We start from the raw sequence: 15,361 nt of genomic DNA on the forward strand, positions 1-15,361 counted from the left end.
AATAGTTGAGATGCAAGCTGAAGTAAATAACCCTCAAGTTTTTTGGTTTGCTCTGTGTTAAAAATCACTGCCATAGCTGGCTAGTCATACTCCTGTTTGCAAATTTTTGCACAGAATGTTGCATTGCTCTTCAGTATAGTGTGTTGATCTTCATTGATCAACACACTATATATTTAACTGGCTTTTTTACACTTTAAGCTAACTCGGTACATCTGAGTGAAGTTAGTGTGTGCTGTAAATACAACCATAAATGCTAATAAAAAACTAATTTTGAACCTTGAACAGAGGCCCTACTTCTTGACTTGATTTGATTCACAGGCCCAGACATTTAGAGGACGTTGTTTAGACATTGCAGAGCTCAGAGGTTAACAAGCTATTTATGTTTAACTGGCACCCACCCATGTGAGCCCCTTGTTGCAACACTGTCTAGCTTATTTAAGACAAAGTCAATCTATGATTAATGTGAAACCATGTTTCAATGATTTAAAGATGGATTGTGTGATTTTGTCTGACCGCTGTGAAAAAGTACAACAAGTTGGTTGAAACAGTAACCAGAATTTCATGATGAACTGAACAGGCCATACATTCTCTAGATCAAACTTCATTCAAAACAGCATTCATCATTGTCCAGTCTTGAAAGTTTAGGAGTAGGATCGAAAATGTTAATGATTTTATTTACCCTCTCACACAGACATGGAAACCTGCTTAGATTATTTTTATCACCCACTTTTCTCCCCAATTTGGTCATTTCCACCAATTACCACCCACTCATTAGGTCCACCCGCACCGTGGTTAAGGTTGACAGAATGATCCTAAAATCACAGAGCGCACCTTTGATAAACACAGACAGAGAAAGCAGGCAGTAATTCTGAATGTACCAAGTGTGGAAAGTAAACATAAATAACATCTGCATACCAGGAACATCCTCATAAACACGGGCAATTACGGGCACGGTGGCATTCCATAAGGAAGATTGGGAAAAGAAGGAGCCATACTGAACACACCGAGCAACAACAACAACAATGCGCATAAACAGACATTTAGCGAGGATTTCTGTTAATCGTCGTTATAAATCAGCAGCGTGCAGCTCAGTGAAAAAAGAAATGACAAACTACAGTACGACCACCTCAGTGCTTTCATTTAAGACCACTTCTGAAGGAATTTTCTGGAAGCATCACCAAACAGGGTGTTATTGCAAGAGAAATTATTGCACTGAAAACAAAATATTGATAATAAGCTTCTGGTTCATTGCTTTGCAAATCAGAATAAGGTGTTAGAGTGGAAAGTGCTGCAAATCAAACCCAGGGATCAGTGGAATTAAAATCAAGATGATTTTTTTAAAAATTGCTCCTCGACTCATATCAAGTTCTTCCACATTACAATGGGAATAATTCCAACTTACTAAACTTCTACTCCGACAGTCTGAACTCATTCCAGCATCACCGCATGCTGGTTACCCATAATCCCCTGTCATTAACTGACAGGAATGGGCATCCCATCAGAAATGGATTGAAATTGGCAAAACGAGACAAACGGTGGCCATTTTGCTTCTAGAAAGTAGATCCCGGCAGTTCATTGGTCAGCGTGTGCCAGCGCTCGACTTTCTGGCCTTTGTTTTTCAAGCAGTCGATCCAGTGCTGCAGGGCATCACCCTGTGATTGACAGCCCAGAGACACGCCCCCTGCATGACACAAGCCAAAAACAGGAAGAATTCATATCAGTTACAAAATAAACACTGTGAAGTATTTTAAGGGCTCTTTGGCTGAGGGACTAGGGGAAACTGAGGGCATGAAGCCTTTATTATAGCCACACATACATTACAGCACAGTGGAATTCTCTTCTTCATATATCCCAGCTGAGGAAGTTGGGGTCAGAGTGCAGGGCAAGCTATGATGCAGCACCCCTATAGCAGAGAGGGCCTTGCTCAATTGCCCAACAGTGGAGCTTGCTGGTGCTGGGGCTTGAACCCTGATCCTCCGATCAACAACCCAGAGCCTAAACCACTTGAGCCACCACTGCCCCAAAGGTACCTGTAAAGGTTCTACTGCATGTAGTAGCCTACAGAGTTTCTCTACTCGAAGGACGTTTTTTGGCAGCCAAGAATCCTTAATTAATCCAATGAACAGATAAGAACCCTTAAAGCACATTTTTTTGCAAACCACAAACACTTAATTATCCAATACATCCTAGAAGAATCCGGTTTTTAAAAGCTAAGTCAAACCTAAGAAAGACAACATATGTTAATTTGGGTTTAAAATCTGATAAACCAGCTTAGCGTGCAGTTTAGCGACAGTGTTGTGAGGATTTAAAAAGGAAGATTTAAAGAATAGCTGTGTAAATCAATTTGCCTACATAAAGAAGGTGAAGTAAAATTCAATTTCAATCAAACCGGCGACAGGGTCATGAACGGCCAAGGCTCATTGATGCACGTGGGGAGTGAAGGCTGGCCTGTGTGATCCGATCCAACAGATGAGCTACTGTTGCTCAAACTGCTGAAGAAGTTAATGCTGGTTCTGATAGAAAGGGGTCAGAATACACAGTGCATCACAGTTTGTTGCGTATGGGGCTGCATAGCCACAGACCAGTCAGGGTGCCCATGCTTTATTTGTGGCAACAATGGGCAAGTGAGCATGAGAACAAGAAGGTGGCCTGGTCTGAAGAATCACGTTTTCTTTTACATCACGTGGATGGCAGGGTGCGTGTGCATCACTTACCTGGGGAACTCATAGCACAAGGATGCACTATGGGAAGAAGGTGGAGGCAGTGTCAGGCTTTGGGCAATGTTCTGCTGGGAAACCTTGGGTCCTGCCATCCATGTTGATGTTACTTTGACACATACCACCTACCTGTTGCAGACCATGTACACCCTTTCATGGAAACGGTATTCCCTGATGGCTGTGGCCTCCTTCAGCAGGATAATGCACCGTGCCAGAAAGCAAAAATGGTTCAGGAATGGTTTGATGAGCACAACAACGAGTTTGAGGTGTTGACATGGCCTCCAAATTCCCCAGATCTCAATCCAATTGAGCATCTGTGGGGTGTGCTGGACAAACAAGTCCGATCCATGGAGGCCCCACCTCGCAAATTAGAGGACTTAAGGGATCTGCTAACATTCAGGGATCTAGTGGAGTGCATGTCTCGATGGGTCAGGGCTGTTTTGGCAGCAAAAGGGGGACCAACACAATATTAGGCAGGTGGTCATAATGTTATGGCTGATCGGTGTATAGTGTGAAAAGATGAATAAGGTGGAAAAAGTCAGCCAGATTTAAGAAAAATATTATGTATAATGTGCATAAAATGTTTAAAATAATAGTATATTTACGAATCTCACCATAAAAACATTATATTGCGTATAGTAAACTTAATTTAACCAACTTTCTTCCTTGGTTTCATTGGCTCTGTTGGGACTTATTACAATATTATAAAATTTTTGTGCTTACGTTTAGTTCGTAAAATAGCGCAGTGGTAAACTGTCTATTACAAAAACACCAGTGTCATCGGTGCTAGGCGGGAGCTCACGGTTTCGCTTTATTCGCATTTATTGAAAATGCACACTCAAATAATGTACGAAAATGTATTGTGTTAATGTTTTTTTAAATGCTTTTTTTCAGTATAGTTCAGAAAAAGTTGCTGATAATTCCACTCACCGATGAAATCGTTGGACTTCCCCAGGTCGTAATCCCACACGCTCACCTCCAATGTTTTAGTCGCCAACTCGTTAAACGTAATCTCGTAGAAAAACTCCTGCAGGAAATGAAATAAATGCTGAAATGTCTGGACCCTAGAGTTTATACATTTCCATAAATCCTACACAAAGTTTATTTGTAAAACACCAACATGGCTTCTGATAGTAATACAAAGAGATAATTGGATATCCATGTCTAAGAGTTTATATGTGTGTATTTAGCATTAGCTATCTAACATATTATGTAAAATCCTTACTATATCAATAATAAAAACATTGTTTGGTTACAAATACAGTAGATTAACCAAAAATATACACTATATTGCCAAAAGTATTCGACTCGCATATGAACTTAAGTGACATCCCATTCCTAATCCATAGGGTTCAATATGACGTTGGTCCACCCTTTGCAGCTATAACAGCTTCAACTCTTCTGGGAAGGCTGTCCACAAGGTTTAGGAGTGAGTTTATGGGAATTTTTGACCATTCTTCCAGAAGCGCATTTGTGAGGTCACACACTGATGTTGGACGAGAAGGCCTGGCTCTCAGTCTCCGCTCTAATTCATCCCAAAGGTGTTCTATCGGGTTGAGGTCAGGACTCTGTGCAGGCCAGTCAAGTTCATCCACACCAGACTCTGTCAATCATGTCTTTATGGACCTTGCTTTGTGCACTGGTGCACAGTCATGTTGGAAGAGGAAGGGGCCAGCTCCAAACTGTTCCCACAAAGTTGGGAGCATGGAATTGTCCAAAATGTCTTGGTATGCTGAAGCATTCAGAGTTCCTTTCACTGGAACTAAGGGGCCAAGCCCAGCTCCTGAAAAACAACCCCACACCATAATCCCCCCTCCACCAAACTTTACACTTGGCACAATGCAGTCAGACAAGTACCGTTCTCCTGGCAACCGCCAAACCCAGACTCGTCCATCAGATTGCCAGATGGAGAAGCGTGATTCGTCACTCCAGAGAACGCGTCTCCACTGCTCTAGAGTCCAGTGGCGGCGTGCTTTACACCACTGCATCCGACGCTTTGCATTGCACTTGGTGATGTATGGCTTGGATGCAGCTGCTCGGCCATGGAAACCCATCCCATGAAGCTCTCTGCGCACTGTTCTTGAGCTAATCTGAAGGCCACATGAAGTTTGGAGGTCTGTAGCGATTGACTCTGCAGAAAGTTGGCGACCTCTTCGCACTATGCGCCTCAGCATCCGCTGACCCCGCTCCGTCAGTTTACGTGGCCTACCACTTCGTGGCTGAGTTGCTGTCGTTCCCAAACACTTCCACGTTCTTATAATACAGCTGACAGTTGACTGTGGAATATTTAGGAGCGAGGAGATTTCACGACTGGATTTGTTGCACAGGTGGCATCCTATCACAGTTCCACGCTGGAATTCACTGCGCTCCTGAGAGCGACCCATTCTTTCACAAATGTTTGTAAAAACAGTCTGCATGCCTAGGTGCTTGATTTTATACACCTGTGGCCATGGAAGTGATTGGAACACCTGATTCTGATTATTTGGATGGGTGAGCGAATACTTTTGGCAATATAGTATATATATAAATTATACGGCTGTATATTAATTATAAATACATGCATGGGTATTTGTTCTGTATATATTACAGCATATTATTGCTAGATTTTGAGCATGCTAGCGAACAAGCTATGTAGAAAAGAAATTGTTGCTGATGCTAATGTGCTAATGTGTGGGAATGGCTATGTTCCTGTGGGGGCATTCAAAAGGTCTGGAAAATTCTGACTGACAAGCTAGATGAAATGGCGTTTTTGTTTATCACTAGTTAGCTAGCATTAGCATATAGCTGTGTTAATGCTAATGAGTAGCAAAATATCTTTTTAATAGTTTAGCAATCTTTTATCAAATGTAATTCACAAAAAAACAGACTTTCTTGGCCGCTGCATAGACTTGACCATAGAAAATTTTAGAGACATTAGAATGACATTGAGGAGCTCAGCATGCATCATTACATGCAAGTCTCTTGAGCAGAAGCAGCGATTTGTGTTTTTGTTCCACTTCTGTTGCTTGAATTGCATTATCTGGTACTTGACATTTAAACCATGTGCTTGTGCACATGTTGAATACTAAGCAAACACGAGCATGCATGCATGTACACACACACACACACGCACGCATATTTATACCTCGTTAAACTCTGGGTTCAGTGTTTTTTTAATCACAGCTGTCTTGTGCTTCGATTTCTTCTTCACATCTGGCTTGAGGTACCTGTGATTGGTCAGTGTGTGTGTGTGTGTGTTACGAGACAAAGATAAAGAGAGAGATCTTTAATTAATGAAGGAGTAAATAGCTCATTTATTCAAAATGACCCCCCATCGCTGTTCTTCCCATGTTCTTAATACAGCAAGCATGTCTATGCATTATTCACTGTGTTTCTGTGTGTGTGTGTGTGTGTGTGTAGGAGGTAAAAAATACAGAGTGAGAGCTGAGAGAACTCATCTTCTCATATGCCATATTTATTATTTAGCCTAAGGGAAATAACTGGTTTTGTGCGTGTGTGAGTGTGTGTGTGTGAGTGTGTGTGTGTGTGTGAGTGGGTGGGTGGGTGAATAAAAAATTGTCAGAATGAAGATAAAGTGAGAGAACATGGCCAACCTAAGTGGGACCTCAATGTCATGACACACACATTTCCAAGGTGTTATACATTAATAAAAAGATAATATGATATTGTATTCAAAAAAAGTGAAAAACATAGAATTTAAAGGCATATACATATCGAGTCTACTGTATAATGAATGACAGCTAGCTCTCTATTCGCTGTATGTGCTGACTACATAAAGGTGAAAAACAACATTGTAGGATTTGCCTTGCCAGTTATGTTAGCTCCTGGACCTGATGCTAGTCTAATCTAATGTTAGGAAAGTATCAAATTAGCGAACAAACAACTCCAGCATAGTGAAATATTAACTGAGGTAGAGCCATCTTTTAATGCACATGGATAGCTTTAGTGCTAAATAGCTACAATAGCTACATCACAGATAGTTGTTTCTATATTGACGAACCTCATTGGAAGCTTGACACTAAGTAATATCTGCTCGCTCGATCGATTTGATTGGTTGCCTAAAAGAAGACTTTAAAATGTGGGGAAAAAAAAGAACGCCAGTCTCACGTTTTGACGTAGGGGTCGGACAGTCCGTTGACGTCCATGGCTGCCAGGTGAGCACAACGTTTGACTCCAACACACAAACCGCCCTTCGCTCTTTCTTTAGCTTCTGGAGGAACGTCGCCACCATCAGGAGTGTTAGCTGGAGGCAGGAACTGTAAACACAACAGCAACCGGCCACGCTCTTCCAAACTGCGCTGCTGCTCACTTTCCCACTGCGCTCACACACACACACACACATTGTTGGAAGGATAAATATTATCACTTAATATAACCACTTTCAGTTGTTGCTGAATTCTGAATTCTGATTGGTCAAAAGGTGTTGATTCATTTTCTAGAGAAAATGTTATGGTTTCTATAGTAACCGCTTATGAAGCTCATTACAAATCATGCGTTTATTTAGTGAAGAGAAGATTTTCTAACCAATTACGTTACAAAGCAACATATGATGCTGCCACCACCATGCTTCACCATGGGGATGCTGCTCTTTTGCTGATGTGATTGTGTTGGTTTTTTTATGCCAAACAACTTTTACAATTATGGCCAATAATTTCAGTCTCATGCATACTAAATCCGCATTAATGCATTTAACAAACTTACTAGCACTTTGTGCATTTTGGCGAAGTTAGTACCATCAGAGCTACCATTCGTTAGCTTACGGAATTATATTTTTGCCCAACAATAACAACAACAGACTGGGCAAGTACACTGGGGTAATTACTTGTGAGATGGATAATAAATTTCTGACTTGTGTTAAAATGAACTATTTTAGATTTATTTTAAGGGGTGTGGTATTATAGAGGGTTTTAAGTAATTAAGTATCTAATTAAATGCTTAAATAATTAAATATGCACTATAGTTCAATTTAAATGGACTGAAATAGGGGCATCAATAATTAAAGGTGGCTCATAATGTTTTAGTTGCTAATAATTTATTTATCTATTTCTCTTTTTTTTAGTGGCACTTCATTTTTGAGTAGCTACAGAATGTCATCTTGTATTTAATTATATTAGACTGTACATAAAGAGTTTGTCACCGCTGTCACAGCTTTGGCTTTGTTGCATGAGCTATATTTGCAGTCAGTGAAGGTACTAATGAACTTTGAACACTGAAATCTCATGTAATAAACGTCACGACTTCAGTAATGAGCTCAGCGGTAAACACCTGCTACCTCCAGAGGAATCATTTCAACTTCGCAAACTTGGCTTGTTAGAGTGAGTCAGTTCAGCACTGGAAAAACGAACGAGGAGAAGGTTTGAAAGTGGAAGAAAAAGAAAAAACTTCATGATGTTTATTTGCTGGAATCTTTATTCTGTGGAGAAGATGGACAAACTAACGAAACAAGGGCAAACACAAGATTCACCTGAGGGTTTTTAGTCTTTTAACTTTTTGTGTGCATTTAATCACAGACGTAGTAGTGATCAAGAAATGTTTGCTTATTTTGCCTTGAGCTCTTTGCCTCTGGCACTGTGATGTCAAAATGATCTCCCTTGGCTCCTTTTGGTACCTTATGAACCAGTAATATTCAGTACCGAAACCCCTAGAGACAAAAGAGGCAAACAGAATGAAGTAGCAGAAGGGTAAACTAATGCAAATGCTATGGAGCAAAATGGAATACAGTGGATATAAAAAGTCTACACAACCTTGTTAAAACAGCAGGTTTTTGTGATATGAAAATGAAACAAAGATAATTAAAGCAGACCATTTACAACTTTAATGTGAAAATTACAACTTGTACAATGTTATAGAATACCTAAGTAACACATTTCAGAGAAAAAAGATAATAAAAGCATAATAAACGAATTGCATAAGTGTTTACACCCTTTTATAATTAGGAATGTGGCTCTGTTCCAAATCAACCAGTCATCAAGCCTACATGAAATAGTAATGAGTACACAATGGTCTTCAGCTGAAGTGACTTTAATTAACTCCAAATAAATCTCATCTGTTCTTGTAGAACTTTTGACATATTCTTGTTTGCATCCTACTGCAAGAGCTTACAATGCATCACCAGGATCTCACTGTTCAAAGTTATCACTCAAAAAGGGCCACGAAACTATTTCCAATGCATTAGGTATACCATGGAACAGTGTGTAGACAATCACCAGCAAGCGGACAAAATATGGCACACCAGCGACATTACCCAGAACAGGAGGTCCCTCCAAAATGAATGAGAAGGCTAGGAGAAAACTGGTCAGGAAAGCTGTCAAGAGGCCTACAACAACATTAAACGAATTGCAGCAATTTCTGCCAAGTACTGGTTGCTCCCTACATGTGACAACTGCAGTGTATCTGTCTGGGCTACAGGCCACAAAGAGGCAAGATGTTAGCATTTTCTGATGAAAACAGACATCCATGCTTGGCTAAACTTTGCAAAAAAAAATTATATCCAGTCTCCCATGTGAAAATAAATAGTATGGTCTGATAAGACCAAGGTTGAACTTTTTGGGCAAATTGTAAAAAACATGCTCAGCATGCCAGCAAAAGAACACCACCATTAAAGTAAAGCATGGTAGTGGCAAGATAATGCATTAGGGCTGCTTCTTTTAGCTGGAATTGGTGGGAATCATAAATTGCTCCAAGGTCCGATCGAGTTTGGTACAGAACCTTCTGGCATTTGAAGAGGACTTCACATTTCAGCAAGAAAGTGATCCACACATCCAAATCAACAAAAGAATGACCAGCAAAAAAGATAAAAGTTTTAGAATGGTTCATCCAGGGCCAATCCTATGTGGGGGACCTGAGAAGGGATAAAATCAATGCTTGATGCTTCAACTAAGTATTAGTTTTGAATATATACATTCTACAGATTTTTCTCACTGGAACTGAATAAATACAAAAAATAATTCATTTCTTATACTAAAATCCTATAATCACACAACAATCCTTAACATATTCTCGTTGATGCAACATAGTTGTGCAACATAGTGTGCAATCATTTTTCACACACATATTCCATTTCCAGTTTCAGTATTGACTGTGTACAGAAAAGACACTAAGTACACATGAAGCAAATATAACAAGTTCCATTTGAGAGGAAAAAAGAGACGTGATCATTGTATGAATACTTGAAGGGAAATGCTGGTGTTTGAGGGAGAACGTTGATGTTTGATGGTGAATGGTGGTGTTTGATGGAGAATGGTGGTGTTCGATGGAAAATACTGGTGTTTGATGAAGAATGCTGGTGTTTGATGGTGAACAGTGATGTTCGATGGAGAATGGTGGTGTTTGATGGAGAATGGTGGTGTTTGATGGTGAATGGTGGTGTTCGATGGAGAATGGTGGTGTTTGATGGTGAACGGTGGTGTTTGATGGAGAATGGTGGTGTTTGATGGAGAATGGTGGTGTTTGATGGTGAACGGTGGTGTTTGATGGAGAATGGTGGTGTTTGATGGAGAATGGTGGTGTTTGGTGGAGAATTGTGGTGTTTGATGGAGAATGGTGGTGTTTGATGGTGAACGGTGGTGTTCGATGGAGAATGGTGGTGTTTGATGGAGAATGGTGGTGTTTGATGGTGAATGGTGGTGTTCGATGGAGAATGGTGGTGTTTGATGGTGAACGGTGGTGTTTGATGGAGAATGGTGGTGTTTGATGGAGAATTGTGGTGTCTGATGGAGAATTGTGGTGTTTGATGGAGAATGGTGGTGTTTGGTGGAGAATTGTGGTGTTTGATGGAGAATTGTGGTGTTTGATGGTGAACGGTGGTGTTTGATGGTGAACAGTGGTGTTTGATGGAGAATGGTGGTGTTTGATGGAGAATGGTGGTGTTTGATGGAGAATGGTGGTGTTTGATGGAGAATGGTGGTGTTTGATGGTGAACGGTGGTGTTTGATGGAGAACGGTGGTGTTTGGTGGAGAATTGTGGTGTTTGATGGAGAATGCTGGTGTTTGATGGAGAATGGTGGTGTTTGGTGGAGAATTGTGGTGTTTGATGGAGAATTGTGGTGTTTGATGGAGAATGGTGGTGTGTGGTGGAGAATTGTGGTGTCTGATGGAGAATTGTGGTGTTTGATGGAGAATGGTGGTGTTTGGTGGAGAATTGTGGTGTTTGATGGAGAATTGTGGTGTTTGATGGAGAATGCTGGTGTTTGATGGTGAACGGTGGTGTTTGATGGAGAATGGTGGTGTTTGATGGTGAACGGCGGTGTTTGATGGTGAACGGTGGTGTTTGATGGAGAATGGTGGTGTTTGATGGAGAATGGTGGTGTTTGATGGAGAATGGTGGTGTTTGATGGAGAAGTGTGGTGTTTGATGGAGAATTGTGGTGTCTGATGGAGAATTGTGGTGTTTGATGGAGAATGGTGGTGTTTGGTGGAGAATTGTGGTGTTTGATGGAGAATTGTGGTGTTTAATGGAGAATTGTGGTGTTTGATGGAGAATTGTGGTGTTTGATGGAGAATGGTGGTGTTTGATGGTGAACGGCGGTGTTTGATGGTGAACGGTGGTGTTTGATGGAGAATGGTGGTGTTTGATTGAGAATGGTGGTGTTTGATGGAGAATTGTGGTGTTTGATGGAGAAGTGTGGTGTTTGATGGAGAATTGTGGTGTTTGATGGAGAATTGTGGTGTCTGATGGAGAATGGTGGTGTTTGGTGGAGAATTGTGGTGTTTGATGGAGAATTGTGGTGTTTGATGGAGAATGGTGGTGTTTGATGGAGAATGGTGGTGTTCGATGGAGAATGCTGGTGTTTGATGGTGAATGGTGGTGTTTGATGGTGAACGGTGGTGTTTGATGGTGAACGGTGGTGTTTGATGGAGAATGGTGGTGTTTGATGGAGAATTGTGGTGTCTGATGGAGAATTGTGGTGTTCGATGGAGAATGGTGGTGTTTGGTGGAGAATTGTGGTGTTTGATGGAGAATTGTGGTGTTTGATGGAGAATGGTGGTGTGCGATGGAGAATGGTGGTGTTCGATGGAGAATGCTGGTGTTTGATGGTGAACGGTGGTGTTTGATGGTGAATGGTTGTATTTGATGGTCAATGCTGGTGTTTGATGGTGAACGGTGGTGTTTGATGGTGAATTCTGGTATTGATGGTGAATGCTGGTGTTTGATGGCTAATGCTGGTGTTTGATGGTGAAAGTTGGTGTTTGATGGTGAATGTTTGGTGGAGAACGGTGGTGTTTGATGGTGAATGGTGGTGTTTGATAGTTAATGGTGGTGTTTAATGGTTAATTCTGGTGTTTGATGGTGAATGGTGGTGTTAAATGGTGAATGCTGGTGTTTGATGGTGAACTATGGTGTTTTTTGGTGAATGTTTGGTGGAGAACTGTGGTGTTAATTTAGTGGTGATGGTTAATGCTGGTGTTCGATGAAGAACATTTGATGGAATAGTGTTTGGAGAACAGTGGTGTTTGTTGGGGAATGTTGGTGTTTGGTGAAGAATACTAGTACATGGACAATTCTAGATCATTTCAGAGAATGTCTGTTCAATGTTTTCTATCAGCTGCTTGATGTGCTGTAGTCACTCCCCCTCCCATACCCACCACATCAGCACCCAATGTTACTAAACACATTGTTTATTTGCACTCAAATCCAAGTCCACGTCATTCTCTAACAAGCTGGTTATGTAGCTTATTAGCGACACGCTGTCACAGGGCCAGAGCAGACAAAGACGGATGGCAGGCAGATGCAGGGGACAGAAGAACGAGGGAGCATGAAGAGAGGAGGAGGAAACGAATGAAATAAGAGAGACAAAAACAAGAGAGCAGTGGAGAATGAGTCACTCATGACTACAGGCAGCACTTACATACATACAGATGTGGGTATTTATAGCCTTCCAGTGGCAAGATATTTTAGGATGCACATGTGCTCTCGGTTTCACATGTGATGGAACACTGAGCTCAGAGATCTTTTTGTGGTATCCATGCACATTCAGGAAAAGTGCAATGTAAAGACACACATTTTCCCAGTTCCTCATCAGCATCTTCCTCATCTCTTTGTACATTATGTAAGATGTTCCTCACACAAATTCCTCTAACTATTAGGGATGTTTTGATACAAATACTTAATCATATCTTCTTTCAATAAGGAGTTCTTAAACAATCCTATTGAATGAACATGGGCAACACACATACTAATGCGGTTTGGACACCTAAGCTCAATGAATTCTTAATGGAATACAGAACCAAACGTAGTGAATTAGAATGAATATTTACCTCCCGGAGATAGCATGAGATCCCTCGTAGTGCTGTGGTCATGGCAGTAGGAGACGCCAGCTGAGAAAGAGAGATAACTAACTTTCTGAAAAGCAATAAGTCCAGATTTAATGAAAAAAGAGGTTCTGCAAGGGCTCTTTGGATATTATAGACTCCTAGGCAGTCCTTAAGACAGAAAAAGCCTTCCTCAAAGGTTCCTTAAGGGTTAATGGTATTGTTACTCAAGGGTTACTCAACGATTCTTCTGATTGTGGAATAATTCCAGACTCTTAAGAAAAAAGCATTCCATAAAGGTTCCTCACGGGTTCCTGTGATGGTTAATAGGTCTAGACTCTTAGAACATTGGATTACTAAAAGGCTTTTGAATGGTTAATAGTTTTAGCAGAAACCGTTCCTCAAAGGTTACTAAAGGGTTTTGGGGATTAATAATAGTTCTAGACTTCTAGACAATTTGAATCCTGTGTGGTTCTTGGAATGGTTATTGGTTCTGAGTGTGAAATGATTCTACACACTTAAGAAAAAGCATTCCTTAAAGGTTCCTTAGAGGTTCCTGGGATGGTTAAATGGTTCTAAACTCTAAAATAGGATTCCTGAAAAGGTTGAACAGCTAATTGTTTTACACAAAGAAGCATTCCACAAAGGTGGCTCAAGTCTTCTTGAGATTGGATTTCTAAAGATTCTTCAGCTAGGTAATGGTTCTTTGGATGGTGAAAAGTTCTATCCTTTTAGAAAAAATGGTTTCTCTGGGGTTCTTTCAATTGATAAATCTTCTCCACTTAAAAGAGGTTTCCTCAAGAGTTCTTTGAATGGTAAACTGCTCCACTCTCATTGAAAAATGTTTCCTGCAAACTTTTTTTAAAAAAAATAGTTAGCAGTTCTACATAGAACCTTTATGGGTTTTCCCAAAAAGGGCAATCTGAAGAATGCTTCAGCCTCCATAATCAAAGCGCTTTTTCCCCAAGTTTTTCTTAAAAGAAACCTATATGTTGCAGAGATCTCCATAGAACCTTTATTTCTAATAGTATATGTGACTCTAAAATACTGTTAATAATAAAATAAGTGAAATTTAATGGAGAAAAAATGTGCAGTTTGTGTTACTAGTAGCAAAGTTCTTCAATCTCTCTGCCTGCACTGCTTTTATCATTTGGTAAATGAGTGAATAATTCATATGTTGAGGCTACTGGGCATTGCAAATCTCCACACACACACACACACACTCACAGGAGGTGGGTGTTCCAAGCAGACATTGAAGTGCTTGGGTTGATCAGGCTTCACTCGCCGCAGGGCCACACGCGACTCGCCGATGAACTCGTTATGCGTCAGCTTGTCCTCATCACACACAGACACTCTGTAAGACAGAGAGAGACAGAGAGAATGTAAGACACAAGCAGTCGTATAGGATCACATAAACACTGTCCGTAAACATAGCAGACAGTACAAAAGCAAATCCTTTCATTACGGTTTCACGAGCATGCTCTGCTGCCTGAGAGAGCAACTAAGCAAGCAAACACTCTCGATTCAGTATTTAAGTGAGATTAATAAGCTAAACAGACAAAAGCTATTATTCACTGCATTTTGGAAACTGAAGCTTCAGGCACAGACTCATCAAGACTGAACAAGGTTGCAGTAATGACTCATTGTGTGACACAAATGAAAATAATTTGGCTCAGTAAGAAAACAACAGCTTTTCCTTGTCATTAATGCCCAAACCTCAGGGCTAGTAGGAACGTGATTAAAATGAAAACATTATGCTTTTACTATTCCAGTGCTATGGCAGAGCTTGCCTGCAGGGAGAATCACAGGGGGCATGGGAGGCAATGGTTTTTTATTAAAATGCAGTAAGGTTGCCCTTCAAGTGTAGGATGTATCGATACCATTTTTTCCCCAACTGAGTACAAGTTATATGTACAGTCGCCTCCGAAAGTGTTGGAACAACAACAGGTTTTTGGGTTTAAGATGGAAAGATGAACATGGGATCAGAATTTTACCAACCTGATATTTACATCCAGATGTGTTGAACAACTTAGAACATGACACCTATTGTTTAAATCTCACCATCAGGTGATCAAAAATATTGGGACACACGACTGACAGGTGTTTCTTGGGTTTCACCTGTGAAGGCCGCATTTATTCTTAAAAAGGATATGCCTTTCTTTCCCTGACTGAACTAAATCAAAGAAACAACAATACACAGATACAACACACTGTAGTTGTCGTTTTTTATCCACTTTAGTCCACTACATGAAGTGAAACAGATGTGGAATTAATCACTTCAGACAGAAAGTAAAGCTCTTTAGAATTCTAAAGAAATATATGAAAGCTATCATCAGAATACATTAGAAAAAGGCTGAATAAGCACAAGAGGGATATAGTGGAGAGAAAAGAGAG

At 40.6% G+C, this 15,361-nt stretch overlaps 1 protein-coding gene across 2 annotated transcripts in view; it reads right to left on the reverse strand.

The window, feature by feature from the left end:
• Positions 1-230: 230 nt before the first annotated feature.
• Positions 231-15,361, reverse strand: part of LOC131364202 (double C2-like domain-containing protein alpha) — a 34,733-nt gene continuing 19,602 nt past the window's right edge. For both annotated transcript variants that reach the window (XM_058407331.1, XM_058407330.1), the window contains exons 6-11: positions 14,195-14,321; positions 12,974-13,033; positions 6,825-7,033; positions 5,842-5,923; positions 3,648-3,744; positions 231-1,681 (exon numbers count right to left, since the gene is read on the reverse strand). In XM_058407331.1, the coding sequence (XP_058263314.1) occupies positions 1,551-1,681; positions 3,648-3,744; positions 5,842-5,923; positions 6,825-7,033; positions 12,974-13,033; positions 14,195-14,321 (706 nt within the window). In that variant the 3' untranslated portion in view covers positions 231-1,550. The remainder of the gene's footprint in view (positions 1,682-3,647; positions 3,745-5,841; positions 5,924-6,824; positions 7,034-12,973; positions 13,034-14,194; positions 14,322-15,361) is intronic.

The sequence above is a fragment of the Hemibagrus wyckioides genome, linkage group LG13 (genome assembly GCF_019097595.1).
Source record: "Hemibagrus wyckioides isolate EC202008001 linkage group LG13, SWU_Hwy_1.0, whole genome shotgun sequence".
Classification (NCBI taxonomy): domain Eukaryota; kingdom Metazoa; phylum Chordata; class Actinopteri; order Siluriformes; family Bagridae; genus Hemibagrus; species Hemibagrus wyckioides.